This window comes from Plectrocnemia conspersa, unplaced genomic scaffold, assembly GCF_051122295.1.
Source record: "Plectrocnemia conspersa isolate PC_06_02 unplaced genomic scaffold, ASM5112229v1 ptg000013l, whole genome shotgun sequence".
NCBI lineage: Eukaryota > Metazoa > Arthropoda > Insecta > Trichoptera > Polycentropodidae > Plectrocnemia > Plectrocnemia conspersa.
Window position 1 is genome coordinate 24097673 of NW_028277177.1, and position 22652 is coordinate 24120324.

Consider the following 22652-nt stretch of genomic DNA (forward strand, 5'->3'; position numbering starts at 1 on the left):
GCAGACTTAATAACCTCGGGGCAATATTTCAACCAGACGTTTCCTTCCCGTACGTTCCCTTTGATGTATGTGAAAGCTAGCAAATCGCTAGGACGTAAAACGTAATTTCATAACGTAAACTTTTCGACCTGTCTCACTCGGCTGAGTGCTTTGAATTTTTTACGACGTACTATTTTATTACTGTTGAGATGACTATAAACGGATTATTTACGCGGTTGCATGAATTAATTTAAATATACATTTTTCTTCTTACAGTAACCATAATATTTGTACGTCTTAAATAAAACTATTTTAAACATATTCAAGTAAAGATTGAGATATTACAGTAAATGTGTATTATGAGTAAAACTATATTTTCTGGTATTTTAATGAAATCATATCTATATACATTTCCACAGGTAGATATATATTTCTACTAGTGAAAATATATATTTTTGAACTCCATAATAATAATTGACTTGAGAAATAAATGCTACTCTAACGATATATTTTTTGTTGCAATTTTACATACTAAACATTCAAAATGTGTTTGTACAAAAAAATACCTACACTTTCGGTTTCATAAATAATATGTAACATTAACGTTTACTAAATGTGATATTAAATGACTTAAGAAATATTTTTTTTAATTTGGCATACTGCCACAGTTTGGTCTAAATTGACGTAAAAGAACATTTATGATCGGGGTTGTACTGAATGCTTTATTATTTTTTTTAGTTTTAAATGCTCTTTTCTTTACGTTGATATGTTAACTTAATATAAATTCGTCAATACGATGATGGATGAAATGAAATTTTAATGTATTCAAATAAAAGGAAAACTTTTTTTTGTATGCTCACACCAAATACCGTGCGTTTTAACTTTAAGAGATCCCAATTTTCATTGAGACTTTGTTTTGCAATGACCATATATACATCGCAGTGACAATCTTGCAATCCTTGCTTTTTTCATAGACAACTATATTTGGCTTTCTTTGTATTTAGGCGCTGTTAAGCTGTAACTGTCAGCTTGAATTAAAATAAATGTATGATTATCATCAAAAGGCATATTATTCTAATAAAGCTTTTACATCGTTATTCGCCATAGAGTGCGCTGCAGAAATTGGCAAACTTTTTGATTCATCATATATGTAAAATATACTGTCTGTAAAATCAAGCGTGACGTATCAACAAATCGCACAGCGAGGGTGTTGTGTTTTCGAGCACAAGGACCACTTGTTTTCCAACCCATTTGAGGGGGTGTGTCTCGCGTAGCAATTTCCCCACTCGTCGTTAATTTCCCAGAGAAATCACACCGACCATTACATATTTACGGGGCAATTTCCAGCTGAAGGCCCCAGGGCCGCTGTCCCGAATTGTTATCCAGGCATTGATGAAGATTCATGAATGAACTGTTGATATAATCAAAATAAAATCAGGGATGTACATATAACTTACTCTTCCTTTGTATAGTTGCCGAAATTATATGTTTCTTCTTCTTCTCTTCAATTGTTAGTGTATGAAGTAGGTTAGTGTCATATATAGTTGCAATAAGTAATACAATAACGTGTATTGCCATGTGCAAGTTGTATAAAACTAACTTTGCATGGTTTATTTATTGCTAGAAAAATAATAAAATAAGTTAAATTAAAATTAAATTAACGCAATCAGTGAAATGTCTAGTGCATAGTGCATACAAATTTGTTTTAACTTTTCTGAAATCTCTAAATTAATAAGTAATTAAAAAACAGATTATTTATTTAGTCGAAACTTATGTATATGTATATTACATACCAAGAGGTAATATTTTGTTTCATGGTATTGTTTATGCAACATTTAGTAATTATGTTAATTTTCATGGTTTTTAAAGTACGCTAGTTATATATAGATCACCTATATTCAAAAATGGTACTCCCATCTTATTAGTATAAATTTATCCACAAGTATCTATCAGATGCTTCCAAGGCGTCTCAAAGCTCAATCTCATAATTAATTACAGGATTACAAGATCTAAAAGGGAGTCGTTATTAATTTTATCGTTTCGCGAAAAGTTACACATTCACGTAGATTACCCAGAAGCTTTTTAATTAAAATAATTAGAGAGCTACACAAATAAATTAGAACTGCGTAAATCAAGCGGCCGGCAAAACAAGACTTTCCCTTTAATCATACGAATTAACCTTATCTTCAGAGAAGATTCTGCTTTCTCGAGGCTTCTGAGAATTTTTAATTTTTTAACGTTTCCAGACGACCCAATTTATCCGCCTTTCATTTTAGCCGCCCTGCCGGCAAATCCAATTAGACCTTCGCGTAACATAGGTATACTGTAAAATTTACAACACACGATAAAAATGTTTGAGAATGTATTATATTGTGTATAGGTATGTACACCAAGCTTCACGTACGTGTAGACTATAAACACAAACTTTAATTAAGTACCCTGCTACACTTTGAAATATTATCGCCGTGAATTAGTAATACATTATGATGTTCGCTTAAGGGCTCAGAACTTGGAAGTTTTCGGTAAATTTTCATAAAGGATCAGAACAACAACAACGCACTCGAGCGTTTCTTTGGGCTACATAATACGGGTTCGATGAACATTTGAGATGCGCAAAAATCCTGTATGTTATAAGATATAAGAGTATTTTAAAACGCGTTAAACATAACCTTTTTATCTTTTAAATCATTTAAATTTTCTTTTAAAAAATCTGCTTCTGATGCTGAAGGAATGTGACTGCAGCCAAATAAACGCTGGAAAAGCAGGCAAAAAAATATTTAATAAACATATATAGATTAATAAATGTAAATGTTGCTATCAGGTGGTGAAGTTTAAATGTCTTCGTTGGCGATTTGAGTTGTATTATTGTCGGCTGTAAATTGTCTCATTCTTGTGTCACATATTTTTTAATGCTGGTTAGAGCCAGCTCTGGCAAATAGCAGATGAGAATATTTGTGAATCAATTGCATCGTTTCTTAGACACACCTCCGAATTTTGTTTACGCCTTAATTGAAACGGTCCTGATGACTATTTTAGTAACCTAAAGCGCAAGGTAAAATATATTTTACAGCGCGCATCCTTTTACACAAAGATCAGTTTTTTCCGTAGTACTTATGGGTGATTATCGTATCCGTATGAATATATTTGGAGGTCAGGGTTGCCAGATTTTAAATTAGTTCTCGCGGGACATGATTTTGATATATAATTTTTTATTTTATGAACTTTTAGCCATTTAAAAATGTATTTAATTAAAGAAAACAACAAAAACATTAAAGTTAAATTTTTATTTATACTTTTTATGTTAAAAAATATTTAATAATCTCTTGATTTTGATTTGACATTATAGTTTTTTTAATTCAGCTTTCAATTTTTTATAAACAACCTATATTTATCTTTACCTCAAGCACTTTTCATTAGACTGAAAATTCATTCAGATGTGAAACATTTGCATGTGAAACAGTGAAAATGTATTCGAATTTTAAAATAAAAAAAAACAAGCAAACCTATCTTTTATCATACGGTAATTGCATTTTAATATTTTCTATATTGCCATAAATCATTTCGGGGAAATATACCTTCAAACAGTAAATCTTGGTTTATCTATATTTTTATTAGGATAGTAATTTTTATGATTTCTTAAAATGCTGGTATGCTATGCAAAGATTAGTTAGAGAGAATTTTATATTTATGGTCATTGAAACTGAACCATTTCTCTATATATTTTCTAGTTGTATTAAATAAATTATTTGCTTTTATTTCAAACCGCTTTGAAGCAGTTATCACAATTTAGAATAATTTCATGAACGTTTGCTCCATAATATAAGATTTAGAAAATAGCAACGGACAATAAAAATAAAAGGCTGTTATAGACTTTTTTCTTCAATGAAGACAAATTGCTGCGGGAGCTAAAATAAGGTTTTTCAGAAATATTACTTTATTTAGGGTTGTGGCTGTTGATAAAAATGTTAACCTTAGAGATGTTTGTTTTAAGAGGACAAAAAGAATGATAAATGAATGACAAGGAGTACAAAAAAATTGACGTGGACAATCATTCTTTTGCTCAATCAAAGACTGCCTTAAAATATTCATAAATAAATATACTTCAACATACATTCTTTACAAATTTTATATACGCCTTATGAATCATGGGGTTGGAAATTGATTTTCAACTCTTCATGGCGTAAACTTCGGCGCGCACACTTTGAATGTTTGGAGACTGAACTGGTTTACGTAGACGCTTACGTCTAAAAATTCATTTATCGCGTCCCGCGACAATATGCGTACAACTAATGTGACCAAATGTCCTCCTTTGAGTAAATTTGTTTTTTGTCATGCTTTTGTCTTTGTTCGTTCTCTATGAACAAAAAAATCCAAAATGGTCTTTATACAAAAAATTCAAAAATGAAATTTTTTTTTACCTCCCGTAACAATTTGTCCTTATTTGTCCTCCTCAAACAAAAAAATGTTTTTTTGACATTATTTTATTATTTTACAAGCAAAATCTGTTTTTTTTTGCCTGCGGGGTATTTTAATGTTAATGTGAGACGCGGAAGAAATCACTATAATTTTAATTAATATTACAATTATTTAGTCACGAGATATATCTCCTATTTCTTTGTGAATATACTGTATGTACTTTCAAGACGGAATGATTTTTTTTTTGTACAAATTGTCCTTAAGTTGACCTCTGAATTGCTAAAATTCGTGCAGGTGGCTTAAACCTCCACCTATTTAACTCAATCAGAATTTTATATAATAAATGATTTCAAAATCGTATGTTCAAATGCGAAAAATATTAAACTAGGTTAGAGTTGCCAGGCATTCCGGGATTGTTCCACTTTGACGCCTTTGGTCCTGGTATTAAATAATAAAATTTATCAATATATGTATGTATATATATCAAAATACGATTTTGGATGGTGTGTGTCATAGTTTGTATGTCAACAAATCTAGCAACACTAGTTTAGGTTGAACTTTAACTTTTTTGTTAGAATATTTTAAATAATAAGTAGTCCGACCGTATAAGCTTTATAACTCGAATCTAAGAGGCTAATTTTGGTATTAGAGAATTTTTTTTTGCCAATGCATATTTATGTAAAAAAACAGTATAACATCGACTTTAACAAGGCTTAAATCTTTGATTATAGTTTATCAATTTGTTAGTTGTTTTTGCTGCGCATTTTACAAAGACTAAGTTTCATTAGTATTTCCATCTAATTATAGTCAAAAGACAGAGACACTTTCTTGAGTTTTTCTACAGATATCAGTTGATATATCTATATTTATATAATTTATGATCTGTTGTTTTAAAGAGGTATCTTAGCAATTGTTTTATCTTGTTTGTGACCAAAAATAAGTCTCTGGACACAATGCTTGATTAGTGTTTCGCTGATTGAAGGCCTGAAGAAATCTTGTCTTGGTAATTCTCAAACATGATCAAGCTTTTTTTGCTAATCATATTTGATTTGATGCACTTTTTTAAGTAATATAAAAAAAATAGCATTTATATATTTTAAAAAAAACTGCACCTGAATATAAAATTTTTATGATTACTTTTCATTTTCAATTTTTATCTTATAATATTTTTTTTGCGAAGCATAATTTATTAGGAGCCATTAAATGGGGTAAGATAAAGTACATCAGATACATAACACAATGTTTAAAATATAAGCTTTTTCGTGCTAAAGTGCTATAATTTTAAAAATAGAAACGGATCAGAAGAAATAAGATGTCTTGGTGACGAAACAAAGCCTGTGGACGAAAATAAGTGCACAGGACCAGAAGTATGGAGAATATTATATTTAAACATTATTGTAGTATACGATAAACAATCTAAAAAAACAATACAATTAGAAATAAATTAGGACAAATATAAAATGTAAGATAACGAAACAATTGTATGTGTATAATAAATCCTGCGTATAAAATTCAATTATAAATTATCAAGAGTACACATTTTTACGATGTGCATAAAAGACAATTGTTTTTTGCCTCTTATGTTTTGATATCTTGCGTCAGCTATCGGATTTTCTTCCTGTTTCAGGCAAATAAAGGGATTCTGAGAACGAAAGTGAATCGAGTCGAGAATTGAAAGCCTCAGTGCGGATCACAAAGACGACATATGAAATGATAACGTTTTTAAAGTCGGTTGACAAAGAAAATAATATCTTCTGGTCCATTTGATATGCCTATAAAAATCATTTTGTTTTCTTTGAAAAGAATACGTTTATAATATAAGAAAAATCAAAATATTATGATAAGTTACTATTTTTTTTTTTTTAATAACTATGCGCAGCAAATTTATACTATGGTTTTTTTTATTCGTGTAATTTTAAAATATCCACAATATAAACGGCTTGATTACTATAAAATTAACTTAATTATTAGACAAAAATGGAAGATAAAAATGTTGAGTTAGATACTTTTGGAACTACCGGTATCTCACAAACGTTTCTCTTGTGTTCTATACAAATGCGTACTACCTTTGGCGATCGATCGCCCAAAACAGATAAGCCAAACCTCAATCGGCTCTAATTACATGATTAACTATCTAGTAGTGTTTTCAATACAAGTTGTTAACAGATAATCATTAATCAAGTCGATCACAAGAAGCGCTAGGGGCGGCGCAGGTGGGGTGGCTGATTAATCGGCTCCACGGATGAAACTAACCCTTATCCGACCTTGTCTTTGGTTTGGCTTTACCTTTTTTTTCCTTCGTTTTTTCCGAAGTCAAATCAAACATAATACTCTGCTTCTCATCAATTTTTCATGCTCAAACACCTTCCAATGAGATTGAAACTATCAATTTTACCTTGGATGCGCACAAGAGATAATTGAATAAATAATTTATTGATAATTTAAGAGAAGTTTTTCGAGTTTCACAATATAATATAAACACAAAAAAATATAGCTAAAACTACTGCATAATTTAAGATTATAATTTTAAGTGATTTAACATGGAAATAAAAAAAAATACATTCCTTATTTATTTGTGTGTTCATAATAAATTCGCAAAGTTAGAGCACTGAAAATATTTCTAAATCATTTTATTTTATAATTGAATTCACCTAAATGAATTTTCTAAGCATATGGAAAAGTTACTAGTTTCAAACATAAAAGAGTATCATGGTTATATTATTTCTGATTGTCTAAAATAGTTAATCGATCGTTAAGCGAATAATTTCTGTGAACGTACCTCACCTTAAGCCAGTGTTTCCCAGCCTTCTTTATGCCATGCCCCACCGTAGTATTTTCAAAAGTCATATGCCCCACCGGCATCTTTTTTAATAAAACAGTAGGTAAATTTTCAAAACGTATATTATAATTGAAATAATTACAAAATACAAATTAAAAATGTAAGTAAAATAAAATAAAATGGTATTGCCTAATCCATTATTAAATTATTAAATTCACTTACGCTTGCTACAAAGAAATTTTATGTCTGGATCTAACTTGGTTAATTTCAGTCTTAAGTCCCCTCTATTTGTAATATTCAATCGATTTCTTTTTTTAATGAGTAAATCGCTTATGGCGCTAAAACCACATTCCACTACATAAGATGATGGAAAGGGTAATAATTAATAATAATATTAGGATATTTTGTGTTAGTTTCTTCGCACATCCATGCCATTATTCTTTTTATATTGAATAAATTTGTAATCGAATCATCATTTTGCATTTCCGAAAGTTCTTCTTCATACAAATTTTCATTTGAAATATCTACCAGCATTGGTTGTGTCAACCAAGCTGGAAAATTTATCTCTTTTAAATCAGCAAATCGTTATTTAAAATCAGTTGATAAAGTTTGCAGATGGTCCAAAATAACACGTTTAGCATTATCAGTCGCTTTACATTTTTGGAGCCAGTAAAATTTTTCAAAATTGTTGTTAAAAATATTTTTTTAGATAATTCGATAAAAGTGGTAAATGTAAATATCTTTGCTTTTGCATCGACAAGTGTTTTCTCCGATCCTTGAAGTTGGCTATTTAAAATATTTAATTTTTCAAATATATCAGTTAAATAGCTTATAAATGCTTTACCGTCGACCGTCATCAAAAACTTCATATCAGATCGGTTGCTTAAAAAATCACAAAGGGTATCGAATAATTCCATAAATCTTTTTAATGAATTTCCTTTTGAGAGCCATCTTACTTCAGTGTGAAGTAACAGTCTTACGTGTTCCGCATTTTGTTCTTCACAAAATAACTTGAAGAGACGCTCAGATTTAGCACTAGTTTTAATCATATTGATACACTTTATAACGGAATTTAGTACCTCATTTAGAACAGGTGAAATGTATTTAGCCACCAAGTTTTCCCTGTGAATAACACAATGTACCACAGTCATATCTGGATTCTCGTCTTTCATTAATTTTAAGCAGCCATTTTTCTTTCCCATCATATTGGGGGCACCATCTGCAGCACAAGATATTATATTTTTCATTGGTATATTTTTAACATATAAATATTCTTTTAGCTTATTAAATATATCTTTGGAGGTAGTGGTGCTTTCTAATGATTTGCAGAATAACATTTCTTCTGCAAATTCTCTTTTATCAATATATCTTACGTAAGCTAGCAACACGGCTTCACTGTCTCTCAAAGTTGATTCGTCCATTTGTAGTGAAAATTTTCTTGTTTTCAGCTTTTCAACAAGTTGGATTTCAACGTTTTCACTCAATTCGTCTATTCTTCTGCAAACAGTAGTGTTGCTGAGGGGCATAGCCTTCACGAGTTTGTCATCTTGTTGTAGAACTGTTTTAAGAAATGCTGATATTGATGGCTTGATTAGATCCTCTCCTATAGTATGGTTTTTTCCACATTTAGCGATGAGCAATGAAATTTGGTAACTAGCCTCAAGACTACGATCAATACTTGCAGTTTGTGCACAAAATAGATTTGTTAAAGTTGCTCGTTTTCCAAATTTTTCTTTAAGATTTTGAAAGAAAATAATATCTGAATTAATATGAGTACTATGTTTCGCCTTCAAATGTGCTTCAAGATGACCTCGCTTCATTGTTTCATTGGTAAAGGATTTCTCACACAGAAGACAAAAAGGTAGGCATTCGTCATGCCCAGCAGGTATAAATCTAAATTTTAAGAAATCCTACGCACGTGGGCCGTGTTGATTTATAATTTCAAATCAACACGGCCATCTTAAACACGCAGTTTAATCACATCGATGCTTTATTTACTTTCTAAATATACCACGTACATATACCCAATATGTAATGTACTTAAATACCCGTTTTCACTGAACCATATGCGTCTTTTGTCACCATTCAAATACCTTTGCATACAACTGAGTCTTCTCGTTAACGAAATCCCATTGTGACGCACATACCCACAATGTGAAACAATCGTTACCTTTAACGGCTCACCGCAACGCGTGATGTCTAAAGCTTATTGCGAACAATCATGACCCTAAAATAAATTCTTAGTATACTTTTTTCAAGCAAATAATTCATAGTTACGCATAAGCCACTAAGATTAAATCTTGTCTCACTGTTGTTTCTTCTGTTTATAAATATTATACGTACTTTAACTAGGGATTTTATCCTGAGTTTTCCAGGGTAATGTGCATTAATTTAGTAAATATTTTAAAACTACTTAAAATCCAAAAAATATGAGAAACATTCATTAGTAAAATGTGGCGATGATACGATATATCTTAAAGATATATTTAATTATGTTTAGTATATGATGTTATATACAAAAAGTATATATTATTAGTATAGTAAAAAATTGCAAAACTATATTGATAAAAAAAAAATTTAGGATCATAAACTTTTTTTACAAATACTACGAATTAATAATTCATAGACACTCTTTACCTACAGATTATATATTACATTACTGTTTTTTATTTTATTTAAATTCAGAAATATAATATTTCTGAATCCAGACTTCCGGGAAATATGAAAGCGAATTTATAAAAGGTAATTGATATTCTAATAATTGAAAAAGTTGGTTCATTAATAAAAAGTTACGATTTCTGTTAAAGATATTTATACATTATTTTTGTTAATTAAAATAAATTATTTTTAAATAGAATATTTATTTTTAAAATACTTTATAGCAAAAATGTGTCGATAAAAAATCAAAATTAACTAACATTATTTCAATTATTAATAGAACTTTGTTTACTAATACTACGAGTTATTAAATTATCGATAACAGCAAATTTATTATCTTAATTATTTATAGAATTTCTTATAAATGCAATTATCAACATTAAGGGAAAAAAATACAATTCTGGTTTATAGATATTTTTAAAAAATAAAGTGAAAGTCACAATTAATATCAATAGTATTTTTTTTATTTTTATAAAATAATTTATATTATTTGTGGATACGTATTTTGATATATCATTAATTAAATATAACATTGTAACATTTTTACTATTATTCCTACAATTTTTAAGGAATTATATTTACAAAATATTTTTAATAATGTATCAAAATGTAAGATTTTTTATAAGAACATGAAGATATTTTCAATGAGTAGCCTAATATTTTAAAATTTAAAAAATCTAATATGTTCGACCTAGCTTGATTTTGATTAATCATCATGATTTATTCGTGAGATTAGGATAATCAAAGTAAACTTACGTTCTATATAAGATTCGAAACCAGATTTTTGATATCAATAGTATAACTTTAAATAAGCCATGAGCAATAAAAATAATATTAAAATACATCTAAGTTTATCTTAATCGCTTGGATTTTAAATTAAATGATTTTTTGCTATTCTTTTTAGTGCAAAAATACGTTAAAATGTAGCAAAATATTACACGAAAAATTGTGTATTTAAATTACTATAACCCAGTACAATTTATCATACTCATTCATAATCAATCATAAAAATATACTAAAAACTAAAGTTATAACAAAATAGTTTGTTGTTAAATATTATTAAATTATTGAAATTAGTGTTGAGTAGATAATTAAATCACGTCGTCGAGGTTGTTCAGTGCATGTGTAACAAAGTTACCTGGGATAACTTCTAAACACTAAATATACGTTCAGTGTATAATATTATGTAAGAACGGATCAAATGTAATATATCATGGTTACGACGTCGGATGTAAAACGTCCATTATGAGACGTTTGCTTTTCATGTTGTGAATCTTCAATGGAAAATTCTTCATCTCTCTAAATATGCACTGCGACATCCTGAAGCTGCTTTATGAGATTTTCCGCAATAAAAAGCGAACAGTAATTACGCATTATTAAACAAATTTCAAATAAAATTAGTTCATTCTATACAAAGAGAGATCAAAGGTAAAGATTCAGACATTCATTATCTATTATATCTTATGAATTTATAAGTTACTGAGACTATTGTCAAATTTTAATTGTAACGAAATTTAATTGAAAAAGAAAATATTATGGATTATTTTACCACCTCTGAAAATAGGTTATTTAATAACATGATTTTGATCATTTAATTTATAAAAATAACAATTATTTTTTGCTGGTTTTAAGATTTAAATATTCACTTTTTCTTTTCAGCTAAGTTATTTATTTTATATTAAAAAAAATGTTAGCTTGTATTAAATTTTTCGGTGTTCAGTAAAATATATGACAGTAGCTCAGTATAAATATTAGTACCTAGCCTTTTCCACTATTTAGTAATTAAGTTCTATCTCACTAACTTTCTAAAAACAATAAGATTTATATTAGGTTAAAATTAAATAAATTTATAAACACACATTATATAAAATACACGATACTAGTATTTTTTTAATAAATTATTACTCCTACCATAAAGTAATATATTATTTATTTTATCAAAAAAATAGGTACAATTCAGGCATCAAAATTAAATAAACATAGAAATAAAAGCTAATTATTATATTTAATAAATTAGCTGAAACCATTAATTTTTTTGTAAATTTAATTTGATTTTTATTAGAAAATAAGTAGAATAGCGTCGTAACAAAAAACATGTTTATTGTTTAAACCTTTTTTAAAAATACAAATATTAATTTTTACTAATTTTTGAGATTAGTATAAACAGTTGTATTGTAAATTATTCTAAGTGTTCCTCTTGTTACTCTACACCTAGCAATATTATTTAGTGTTTACGCGTTTATTCCATTAAATATTGGGCCAAGAAACGCGATAGTTGCAAGTCCATCTTAAAAAAAGCTCAAATATATATTAAAAAAAATATATAAAGCAGCTGTACTCCTGATTAAATAATGCTTGATTACCATATAATTCAATAATATATTCTAATTATTAATGAAAAATCTTTTAATAATATAAATTAATTTTTTATTTTATTTTTTTGTCTATACATTTGTTTGAACTTTAAAATAATTTTTCCACTCGCGTTTGTTTTTTTATAATATAATAATAAAATCGCATTTGTGTTATTAAAGGTATATTATTTCTTTATATGTAAGTATATTTGTAAGATTAATTCAGTATTCAGTTAGGGTTCGGTAAAGGTATCTATTTTTAAGTCTCGCAGTAAGATCCGGTTGCGGACCGAGAATACGAAAGTGCAGGTCTTATTAAGGTTTTATACATTGTTAATTCAATTTTAATGTTAAGTTTGCTTTTACGACCAAGTTGTGAATTAACATCAATGATATAAGCTCTAGATGTTTAATACAAGCTTAAAATCTCAAGTAAGAGTCAGCAATAATATTTTAAAATGTTTCATTTTACAAAGAGTTGTATTTTCAATATTAATTTTAATCAGAACAAAAGTTTATATATTATAAACTTTAGTATAATAAACATAAATTAAGATTTTATTTTTTATCTTTCTCAGATGAATTTCGGAGTAAAGTGGGCTGTGAGAACGACGTCCTTCAGATGGCCTGTAATCCCCACTCCAGAATCGCTATATATTCGGCAAGTTTCGGACGCACCGAGTACGAGAGTATCCAGTGTCCTCAGCCACAGGGTGTCCCCGAAGAAAGTAAGTGTTTTTATTAGAAAGTAATGACGTCGTTAGCGTCGAAAAGTTTGGCAATATCCGTCGGCTAATGGAATAGCTTGCATTGTAAACAAGGCATTTTATCATTTAATCCTTTTTTGTGGATTTTATTTATATAGTAAATGTGTATATAGCAAGCTTTTGCTTCTTCTTTCTTTTTTATAGCCTGTTTGGTGAGCTACGCCACGGAGGCTGTAATGCAGATGTGTCATGGGAAAAGGAGGTGTTCTTTGTCAGCGGATTCTTCGACGTTTGGGAGCCCTTGTCGCCCCGAATCGAGAATGTATCTCAAAGTGGTGTATACGTGCGGTAAGGAGATTTTCTGTTATATATATATGTTTGAATGAAACGATGGAACTTAGATTTACAAATACCATTTTAAAATTGAATTTTTTGATATTTAATATAAAATAAATATACAACAATATCTTTAATTATAGAGATATAATAAAATATTATTAATATATGATTCAATCCTCAGCTGTATTTGTGCCATTGAGTTCAAATAAAGACATACAAATCTTTCTGTATTACGTAATCGAGACAATATTTTTTAACATGCGTTTTGTGCTGTGTTAAATGAGTGAAAGCACTTTCATCTTGGTATTACGCATTGAACCTATTCTATTACAACATTAAAATTAAAATAAATAAAATAGTTAAGGTATGTTTGTAGAATATAACAATAACTTTCTTAAATTTAAAATAAATTCCATAAAACTATTCCAATAAATTTACCATAGAAATGTATCGGTTAAGCTTGCCTGAATTATCATTTAATTTCATAATATCGGCTGTTTAAAATAGTAAAAAAAATTAAAAAATTGATAAAAATAAGGAAGTTCTGAAAATATTAATTAATTAAAATTGAAATAGAATAAAAATAAAAATATTTTTCTTACATATTTTACATAAAAAAATCTACTGTCTATATATCTGTGCAATAACATTTTATATGTTTAATTTTTATTTCTAATTTTCATTTACTAAGTTACCAGAGAGTTTTTCAATGCCAAATTAGGCGTCAGTCTAATTGTATTAAAGAGATTAAATTAAAACTTACTTGAATAAAAAACAGTTTTTCTTTATAATCCAACATAAATACGTGAATGTAATAACAGATTTCGATTGATTTTTTTCAACGTCAACGGCCTTTAAAAAAAAGTTTTAAAAATACAGCAAAATATTGTAGAATTTGGTTAATATTATTTCTGTCTTAATATAAACATATAATGTTTGTGTATTTTAAATATTAAAAAGTGCATTAATAATTTCCATAAAGCATTGATATCGCTTTGATAATTTAACATAAATTATTTCTATATAAATTAGCATTAGCAAATATTAATTAAAATTAAATACCGATATGTTATATGTTTCCTTTTATTATTATTGTTTTTCTGTAATATATATATATAGAATTTTTAAATAAACTTTTACGCTTATTCATCGCTCTCAATGTAAACGTTATATTAAATGAATATTCGCATGCAAAAAAATATGAATATATTTTTAGCTATAATAAATAAGCATACCTTTGCATACAGCCAAAAAGGAAATATTTTCAATTTCACATTTTCAAAGCGTGATTGAACGTCTTATCTTTCATCTAAAGCATGCGAGTGTAGAAAGTATTGAACCGAATTTCGCAACCACGGCAGAATATGAATTTGTATATATGTGTGGCATACGAAAGACTAACAAACAAATTTCGTTATTCACAGTACCTAGAAAGGTTCTCAAGGAGAGATACGAAGATGCTCCAGAAGATGATGAAACACATCCAGATGGTCACATGGCGTCGGACAATGACGATTATGATACAGGTGAGTCAAAAGGCAAGAATCAAATTTTTACATTTTTTTAATATGGTCTCAATAATGACATAACTTTTAAATATTAATATATAATTTAAATATAACTGATCCAGTAAATTAATAGTAATTATGTTAATTAATTAAAAAATAAATTCAAGAGTGCTTTCAATGTTTTTAATTAATTTTTTCACTTTTATAATATTCTTCGTATTTTAATAAGAGTCAGTATGTATAACTTTCTTTTTCTTCAAAATCAATGTCTTATATCTATCACCACATTCTCGTAGGATTACCTTCGACCAGGTGTAATTAACGGATTAGCTCAATGGCGTAAAAGTTATACCTAACATAAATAATGTGACCAGCATCCCTATTTCGCTTTATCCCTTACCTTAATTTTCCGCTTGGTGTCGTAAATAATTTATATGACCGATCTGGGCCCATTATTTCTCGAATCAGATGTCCAATGACTAGTCAATTTCATGTTGGACCATATACAAGGCAATCTAATTTCAATAATGGACAAAAAACGAAGGTTAGTACACGAATTGAGGCGGGACTTTAAATGAGTGCTGGGATCTTAATGGTCATTGAAATTCGAAACGCAAAAGCAGTAAACCAAACTGAGCGGCGGGTTTTTCTCCTTAACGACACTTTTGGTTATGAGACGATTTTTTTATCAAGTTTCCAAGAAGCAATTAATTGATTTTAATGAGGGGTTGGTCTGTCGTAGAAGTTTATTCGGTATTTAAGTTTGAGCTGAAGAATCATAACGAAGTGTTGTGTGCTTTTGACGAAACTGCCAAAGCAAACTCTGCGACGATATTGCTTTCGTGGCTTTGATGTTAAATTAATATTTGGAAGTTGTGGAAAATTCGAGATTTTGGCAAGCACAGCTATCCGGCATATTCGTCTCTCGAGGCTTAACTTAACGAAAAGATTATCATTTGTTTTGAAAACAGTCTACTGATTCGCGAATGAAAATTTTAACATAAATTTCGGTTGATTGCTTAGTCAAGTATATTAATATCTACGATTAAATTTTTTTATAAATTATAATATTATAATTATATTTAATAAAATTACTTAATATGTTATGGTATACACATAAATAACATAAAAAATATGGCAAGTAATGCACAATTTGAATAATGTATTTCACGTTGAAAAACTATTTCGTATTAGCTTTGCAAGCAAGATTATAATATTCCAATAAAGGCTTCTTAAGATATTTATTATAACAAAATGGCTTGTTTTTAATAAATATATTTACAAAACCATTTGCTAATTTTGATTTATTGATTTCACAGACCCTGGCGAGGACAATTGGTACAAGGAGTCTGCGGCAATTCCCCCGGCCCCCAAGGTGGCCGCAGGACCCGCCAAGTCAGAGAACCACACCACAGGCCCAGGACCAGCCCTGATGGGGCCCTCGGGTATGGGTCCTGAGCAAGACGGTGGATGGCAGGTCACAAGAGGACCTCACGGTGCTGCGGACGGACGAGGGGATTCAGGTAATTAATTTTAGCCTTAAATCACCCCATTATTTGCAACTCTACCTCATCTCTCCATTAACCTGTTGGAATTTTGTGAAAGCTAAACGCACCCAACGTAACATAAGGGATGTTTAACAAAATAAAATTTATATATAAATAATTTTTATGTGCTTTTAAAAAGTGGCACTCACTCGATAATTACAAAACAGGAGGCTATTGGTGTTTTTTTCTATGAACGTTTCGAAGCTCATAAAGAAAAGGATTTTTGTGATTTTCTAATATATTGTAGAGCTATTATTAGAACACCCGAAAATATTGGCGAATGTAAGGTGATGGGTTGGCAAAGAGGCGTAGGTTAGCCACTGCATAACATTTATTTGCTGTTTATGATAACACAGTTTTAAAAAGGCTATAACTACATTCAAATCAACAGAATACGTCATTCACTACGTCAATAATTAAGTTTCCCGATGTCGCTCCACCTCGGTGGTGCCAGCGTAGCTCCAGTATGGCAACTCTTTTAGCAACTATTTTACAATTGTAATTTTATTTAAAAAACACATCGATCTTTTACTAACTTTTTTTATAGTATAAATATTTTTTGAAAAAAAAAATTTATAAGGTAACCTTGAAATATATTTAGTTTTTTTTAATGTAGCTAAAAATAATTTTTATGTGTTTATTTTTATTTTAATGATTTAAAATATAATTTTATTTTAAAATTCAATTTTATAATTCTATTAAAATATACTGTTGGAGGCTTTCCAGAAAAATATTTCGATAGCCACCTTTTCACATCGTCTGCATTTTGATTTCTTTCTGAAATAAATATAAATCGGAAGCAGAAAGATATTATCATGATGTTATCAAGAGTCAATTTCACAATAAGATGGCGCGCATTGTTGTGTTGTAGAACTGAATTTAGTCGACAAATGTAAACCTTCTCTACAATCCAGTTAATCAGAATAGAAGCTTGCTATTATTGTTTAGCCATGTTTAAGTGTTTCGTAATGCAAAATCCCTTGCAATCCCACCATATACACAAAATAACTTTTTTACAGTGAAACCATGCTTTGAGGTAGGTTTTGCTACTCGATCTTTGGATAACCACTGCGTTTTACGACGATTATTGTCGTACATTTTTGGTTAACAGATGATACATAAAATGCGACTTAGCCTTTAGCTCTAGAAACTCTTGGGATATGCAGATATGCAATCTTCTTAATATGTCTATGCATTGTTAAAACTGATTGATTTAGTATATTAGCTAGCTAATGTATAGTTTGAGTAGAATTTGCACCCATTTTTGCAGTAAGGACTATTTTAAACCATATTTGACTCTGTAAATATATAATGAATTACCTACCATTTCACAAATGTTTTTTGTAGCCGTAGGTTTAGATTTTTTTTTAAAAACTCAACAAACATAAATTTTGGGTACAATTTTTTTCTAGATGTGCAATAACAAAAAGTACTTAGGTAGCAATGACCAAAGCAAGAAAGCCAGTAAGAACTTTAATAAAAACAAACGACATGTATTTTGAGATTACCTATTAGGTAATAATATTTTATTTTACCCCTCTGGATGCTAAACAACGATATATCGTTGTTCGTTATTATGTTCGAAAAAATAAATTAATATGTGAACTTATTACCCCGTTAGTTTAGCAATGGCATGAAATAGTTTTTGAAGAAATATATAAGTAGCAGACGCGTACGGTGAGATTCTTTCCTTTTTGCGGAATGCACACTCTCACTCACTCTCGTCATTTAACACGCAAGCGAGCGAAAAAGAAAGTATCTAAACATACGCGCCTGAGATGAATCAATGAATATTTGAAATAAAAACCGTAGCATTCAAATGATTATTATCACTAGTTAATATTTTAATTTTAGGATATGTATCGTCTGAGAGATTGGAAATAGAGATTAATATAATTATAATCACAAATTTCGTTTTTCTAGTCCCAATAATTATATTAAGCTAAAAAAATTTAAAATTACTAAGTAAATATTGAGACATCAGTGACATACATTTTAATAATCATAAATATATATTTTTTGTATTGATTATATTTCTATATTTTTTAATTATTATTTTATTTATGTTTAGACCATTGTTACGTATTGAGGTAACCTGTTAGGTTACGATGGTCTTAATTTAATTTTAATAAATAAATAAACTGACATTTTAGTCAATATGCACTACTTAGCTCGATTTTTTTTTCATTTTTATTATGGTACTCATCCGTAAGATTAGTAAAATCTAGGAAAACCTAATTTATGATGATCGATTATAATTACAATTAAATAATAATCTCTAAGACATGATAAAAATCAAGAGATTTAAACCCATATATTTTAGCTTTTAGTATTATTTAATCAATACCTATATTTATGTATTTAACTCTTAAAAAGTTTTCCATTTATATTTGATATTTTTTAATTTTTTGAATATATATATATTATGTAAATAAAGTCTATTATTAACGAAATTACGAGATAAAGGATTACATAAAGTTAAATAACATTCAAATTAAGGTTAAATAAAACGAATAAAGTTTATTACTTAATAGTTTGTAATCTTTTTCAAAAGCTTTTATATTAACTTTAACCATTCGAGGTATTATATTAGTGAAATTGAAAACAGGTTCAGACGTCTAGCCAACGTTAATTCGCGCACGGTGAAGAAATAATACAAGTGTATTTAATTGGTTTTAGAACAGAATTTATACTTATAACTTTCGCGAGAGCTTTCGCTGAAACTACCCTGAAACGTTTGAACGAGAGAAATTAACTAGCTCAATAGAATTTCGTGACGTTTAGGCAAAGAAATGTTTTCGTAACAACAAGAGGTATTTATTTAAAACATTTTACTGCAGATCGTAAAGTTTTACTTGTAATTAAACTCTAGTAATATTCTTCTTTGATAAATTAAACACTTTTAATTATGGCTTTGTCTATTTTATTTAATTATTTAAATATTAAACCCAAGCAAAACTATTTCTATGTTATTTTTAACATTTTTTTGTATTGTTAATTTTATAATAAAAAATAATACATTCAGTATTTATACTATATTAAGTATTTTTTTTATTATTTGCAAGATCAATATCTTTAATATCACATAACTATGGTTTTAAAATCAATCTTTAATAAATTAAATATATTTTTTAATCAAAAAAAATTATATTTTGATAGACTCTTGTATATATATTTTGTGAGATTTTTAGTGTTGTTTCAATCAATATCAGTAATTTATGTGAGACGCCTAATATTTTCAGAAAATATAACATTTTTTATATAAATTATATCAAAAGCCTGTTTAAAGACTATTAGTATTATATCATACTAGTGAACTTTTTACAGTGTCTGTCTCATTGTGTGAATATGATCTATTGTAGACCTGTTGGTTCGAAATCCACACTGATATTCTCCCAGTATTTCATTTGTATATTTTTCTAGCCTTTTATATATAATGTTTTAAAATACTTTATGTGGTGCTCTATAATGAAATCTCTTTTTTATATAGGGACAATGATTGCTGTCTTTCAGTCTTTTAGTATTATTTCATTTTTCCAGACGTTACATATTACTTTATGTATTATTGTAACATGATAATTACATCCATACTCAAGCAGCTTTTAAATATTTTACTTTTTCTGGCGGTATCACGGCTATAGTTTTTCAGAAGTTGGTTTTTAGGTGCGCTAAGATTCTTAGCTTAACTTAAATCGCATGATTTTGCCAGCCAGTTGATGTCATCAAAACGTTAATAATGCTTAAAATGTATCTTTATAACTTAAACATTCATATACATTTGTGGAAAAAATCTATAAAGTGATATTATACATTATGTAAAAAATATTAAATGTATTCAGGCTTGAATCTCACATACAAGAAAATAAATTATTTTCATAAAAATATAATAAATTATCCAATAAATTTTGATGTTAACGTTTAGCAAAAAAGTACATAAAGGACATTTATATCGCATATTTTGTACGGTAAAAATATATGTTGTGGAATAATGATATATAAATGGTTTTTCAGTAAAATAATATAATGTATAACAGCAATATTTTTACTAATAATTTATCGTTTGCCCATGGCCGCTGACACTTTTACGACCGATTTAATATTATATAAACCCACCCTTAATTTAAGGCATACTTATAATAAAATACTCCCGCATCAGTTATGATTTCGAAAGCAATTATTGAAATGTTTTATATTTATAAATATGTATGAAAGAGTTATTGAATTCGACATCTTTAGATTTTGTTAAAAACGTGTTAGTTTTTAAATTTTTGTATGAAAATTTTTTGTGGGAAAATCTAAAAATTTAGATTTTTTTTATTTTTAATAGTTAAATTAATTTATTACTGTAACAGTCAGCTATCAGCTACGAAGAGCTGGTCCGTTTTTTATCATTTAATTTTAATATTCTCCGATTTAATTTTATTTTATTACTATGTGCTATTTTTTGTGTATTTTAATAATACAATTTATTGTTAATTTGTTGATTATCGCGACGCATTATGGTGTAACCTTTATGGTCATTTCGGTTCTAAATAATTTTTTCAAAAATAAATCAAATACCTAAATAATTTAAACATTATGAGACACAAAAAATTATGTGGCTTATTTCAGTTGTACTTTTCAGTTTTTTAAAGCAATATTTTTTCTAGATCATTAAAGTATTATTTTCTGACAATTCCACAAAAAAACATAATAGAAATTTTTAACATAGTTTGCATTATTGTTTCATTTGTAATTTATTTAGACTTGTTAGCAGAGTAGCATTATTAGGTAATTTTGTATTAATGTTATTAGAGGTTAAAAATTAATCTTAATAAGGATACTGTTATTTTTATCTATATATTTATATTTATTTATAACCAAGATTTTAAAATGCGTAAAATCGTTGATTCTTTCATACATAGATCGTACGTTAAGCAGACAGATTATTTTCCACCTTCTCTAGGAATTAAAATTATTCAGTTCACGCTTGCTACAATCTACTTACATTATGGGCGCCAAGAGAAAATATGGCACTTAAGTATTATTTATTTGTCAGCCTTCAATACGCTTTGAAAAATAAATGTTACCATCGAAGTTAGGTCGGGTTATTAATAAATTTACGGTGTATTTTCACCCCCAATGGATTACCCATCAATACGCATCATCCTTGGTTCGACAAGCCGCCTACCAATATTAAATATTACTGTCGTCAACGGGGAATTGGAAAAGCTTTGGGGTGAGCTTTTCGCGCTACTGCTAGAAATTTTCATGGAAACTTCAGCCGTTGAAATTGTTCGACTGAAATGTACCAGGGAATCGTAATTTTCGTTCTCATTACCGTCGTGACTATCATTACTTATTGGAGGGCCTGGATCGAAACTTTCATCACTCGAGCCCAGACGACATTCCACAATATACGAATACATAATTGGTGCATATATAAGGGTTGGTGTTGTACTATGACCCACTTTTCATGAAACAATGTTTTTTAATACGATTTAATACAACATTTTTAAAACTGCTTATTATTAATAATCACATATTGATGAGCAATTATTTTTTTTATGAATTTATATTTTTTAAATAAAACTATAATATGCAATACTTGTCTGACTTATAATTATGTTTATGCTTATGTTGCATTAAACAAACAATTTAAAGACAAAAACTATAGAATTAGGAAATATTTTTTGTGTATTTGACGGATATCTAAAGCCAATACCCCTTCCACTCCATGCACGTTATATGATAGGCAGCCGAGTTGCGTCATCAACGCGAAGCTCATTATATGATCAGCTCATAGAACCACATTTGCTTAAAAAAACAGGGATATAGTATAATATATAAGCTTTAAAATTAGTTTTACCCTTTGGATGCTAAACAACGATATATCGTTGCTCCTCAATATTTAAAATATGTGCTCTAATACGTAAATTAATTTGTGAATTTGTTACCCAGTCAGTATGATAATGCCATGAAACGGTTTTTTAATGTATTTAATTATAATAATGTACAAACAAAGAACCGATGAATATGTAAAAAAAATATTTAAAAAACACTGTAACATCCAAAGGGTTAAGTAATTTATAAACGATTTAATTATTATTAATATTATTATTTAAATAAAAAATAAAATTATGGAAAACATAAATGCAAAGAAAATAATTAATTTCAGTCGTTACAATTTAGCGTGAAAAAAATAAGAGCCGTAACAATTAATTTTTACAAAATATTTTTTTAGTAAATAGTGGCTATAAAAATAAATAAAAAATCATTTCTCTGCTTAAAAAACTAGAGAAAAAATAAACAGACAACCAATTATATATACATATACAAAAAATTATTGAGCTGAAGTTTATAATCCTATGTACCCATATGGCAGC

General features: G+C 28.3%; 1 protein-coding gene and 1 long non-coding RNA gene across 3 annotated transcripts in view; one reads left to right on the forward strand and one right to left on the reverse strand.

Moving 5' to 3' along the window:
- The window catches only part of LOC148227652 (uncharacterized), a 244001-nt gene that overhangs the window by 211622 nt on the left and 9727 nt on the right, over positions 1-22652 (forward strand). For both annotated transcript variants that reach the window (XM_088201125.1, XM_088201124.1), the window contains exons 5-8: positions 12765-12914; positions 13098-13241; positions 14657-14758; positions 16060-16263. In XM_088201125.1, the coding sequence (XP_088057251.1) occupies positions 12765-12914; positions 13098-13241; positions 14657-14758; positions 16060-16263 (600 nt within the window). The remainder of the gene's footprint in view (positions 1-12764; positions 12915-13097; positions 13242-14656; positions 14759-16059; positions 16264-22652) is intronic.
- The window catches only part of LOC148227656 (uncharacterized), a 302370-nt gene that overhangs the window by 23637 nt on the left and 256081 nt on the right, over positions 1-22652 (reverse strand). The window lies entirely within an intron of this gene.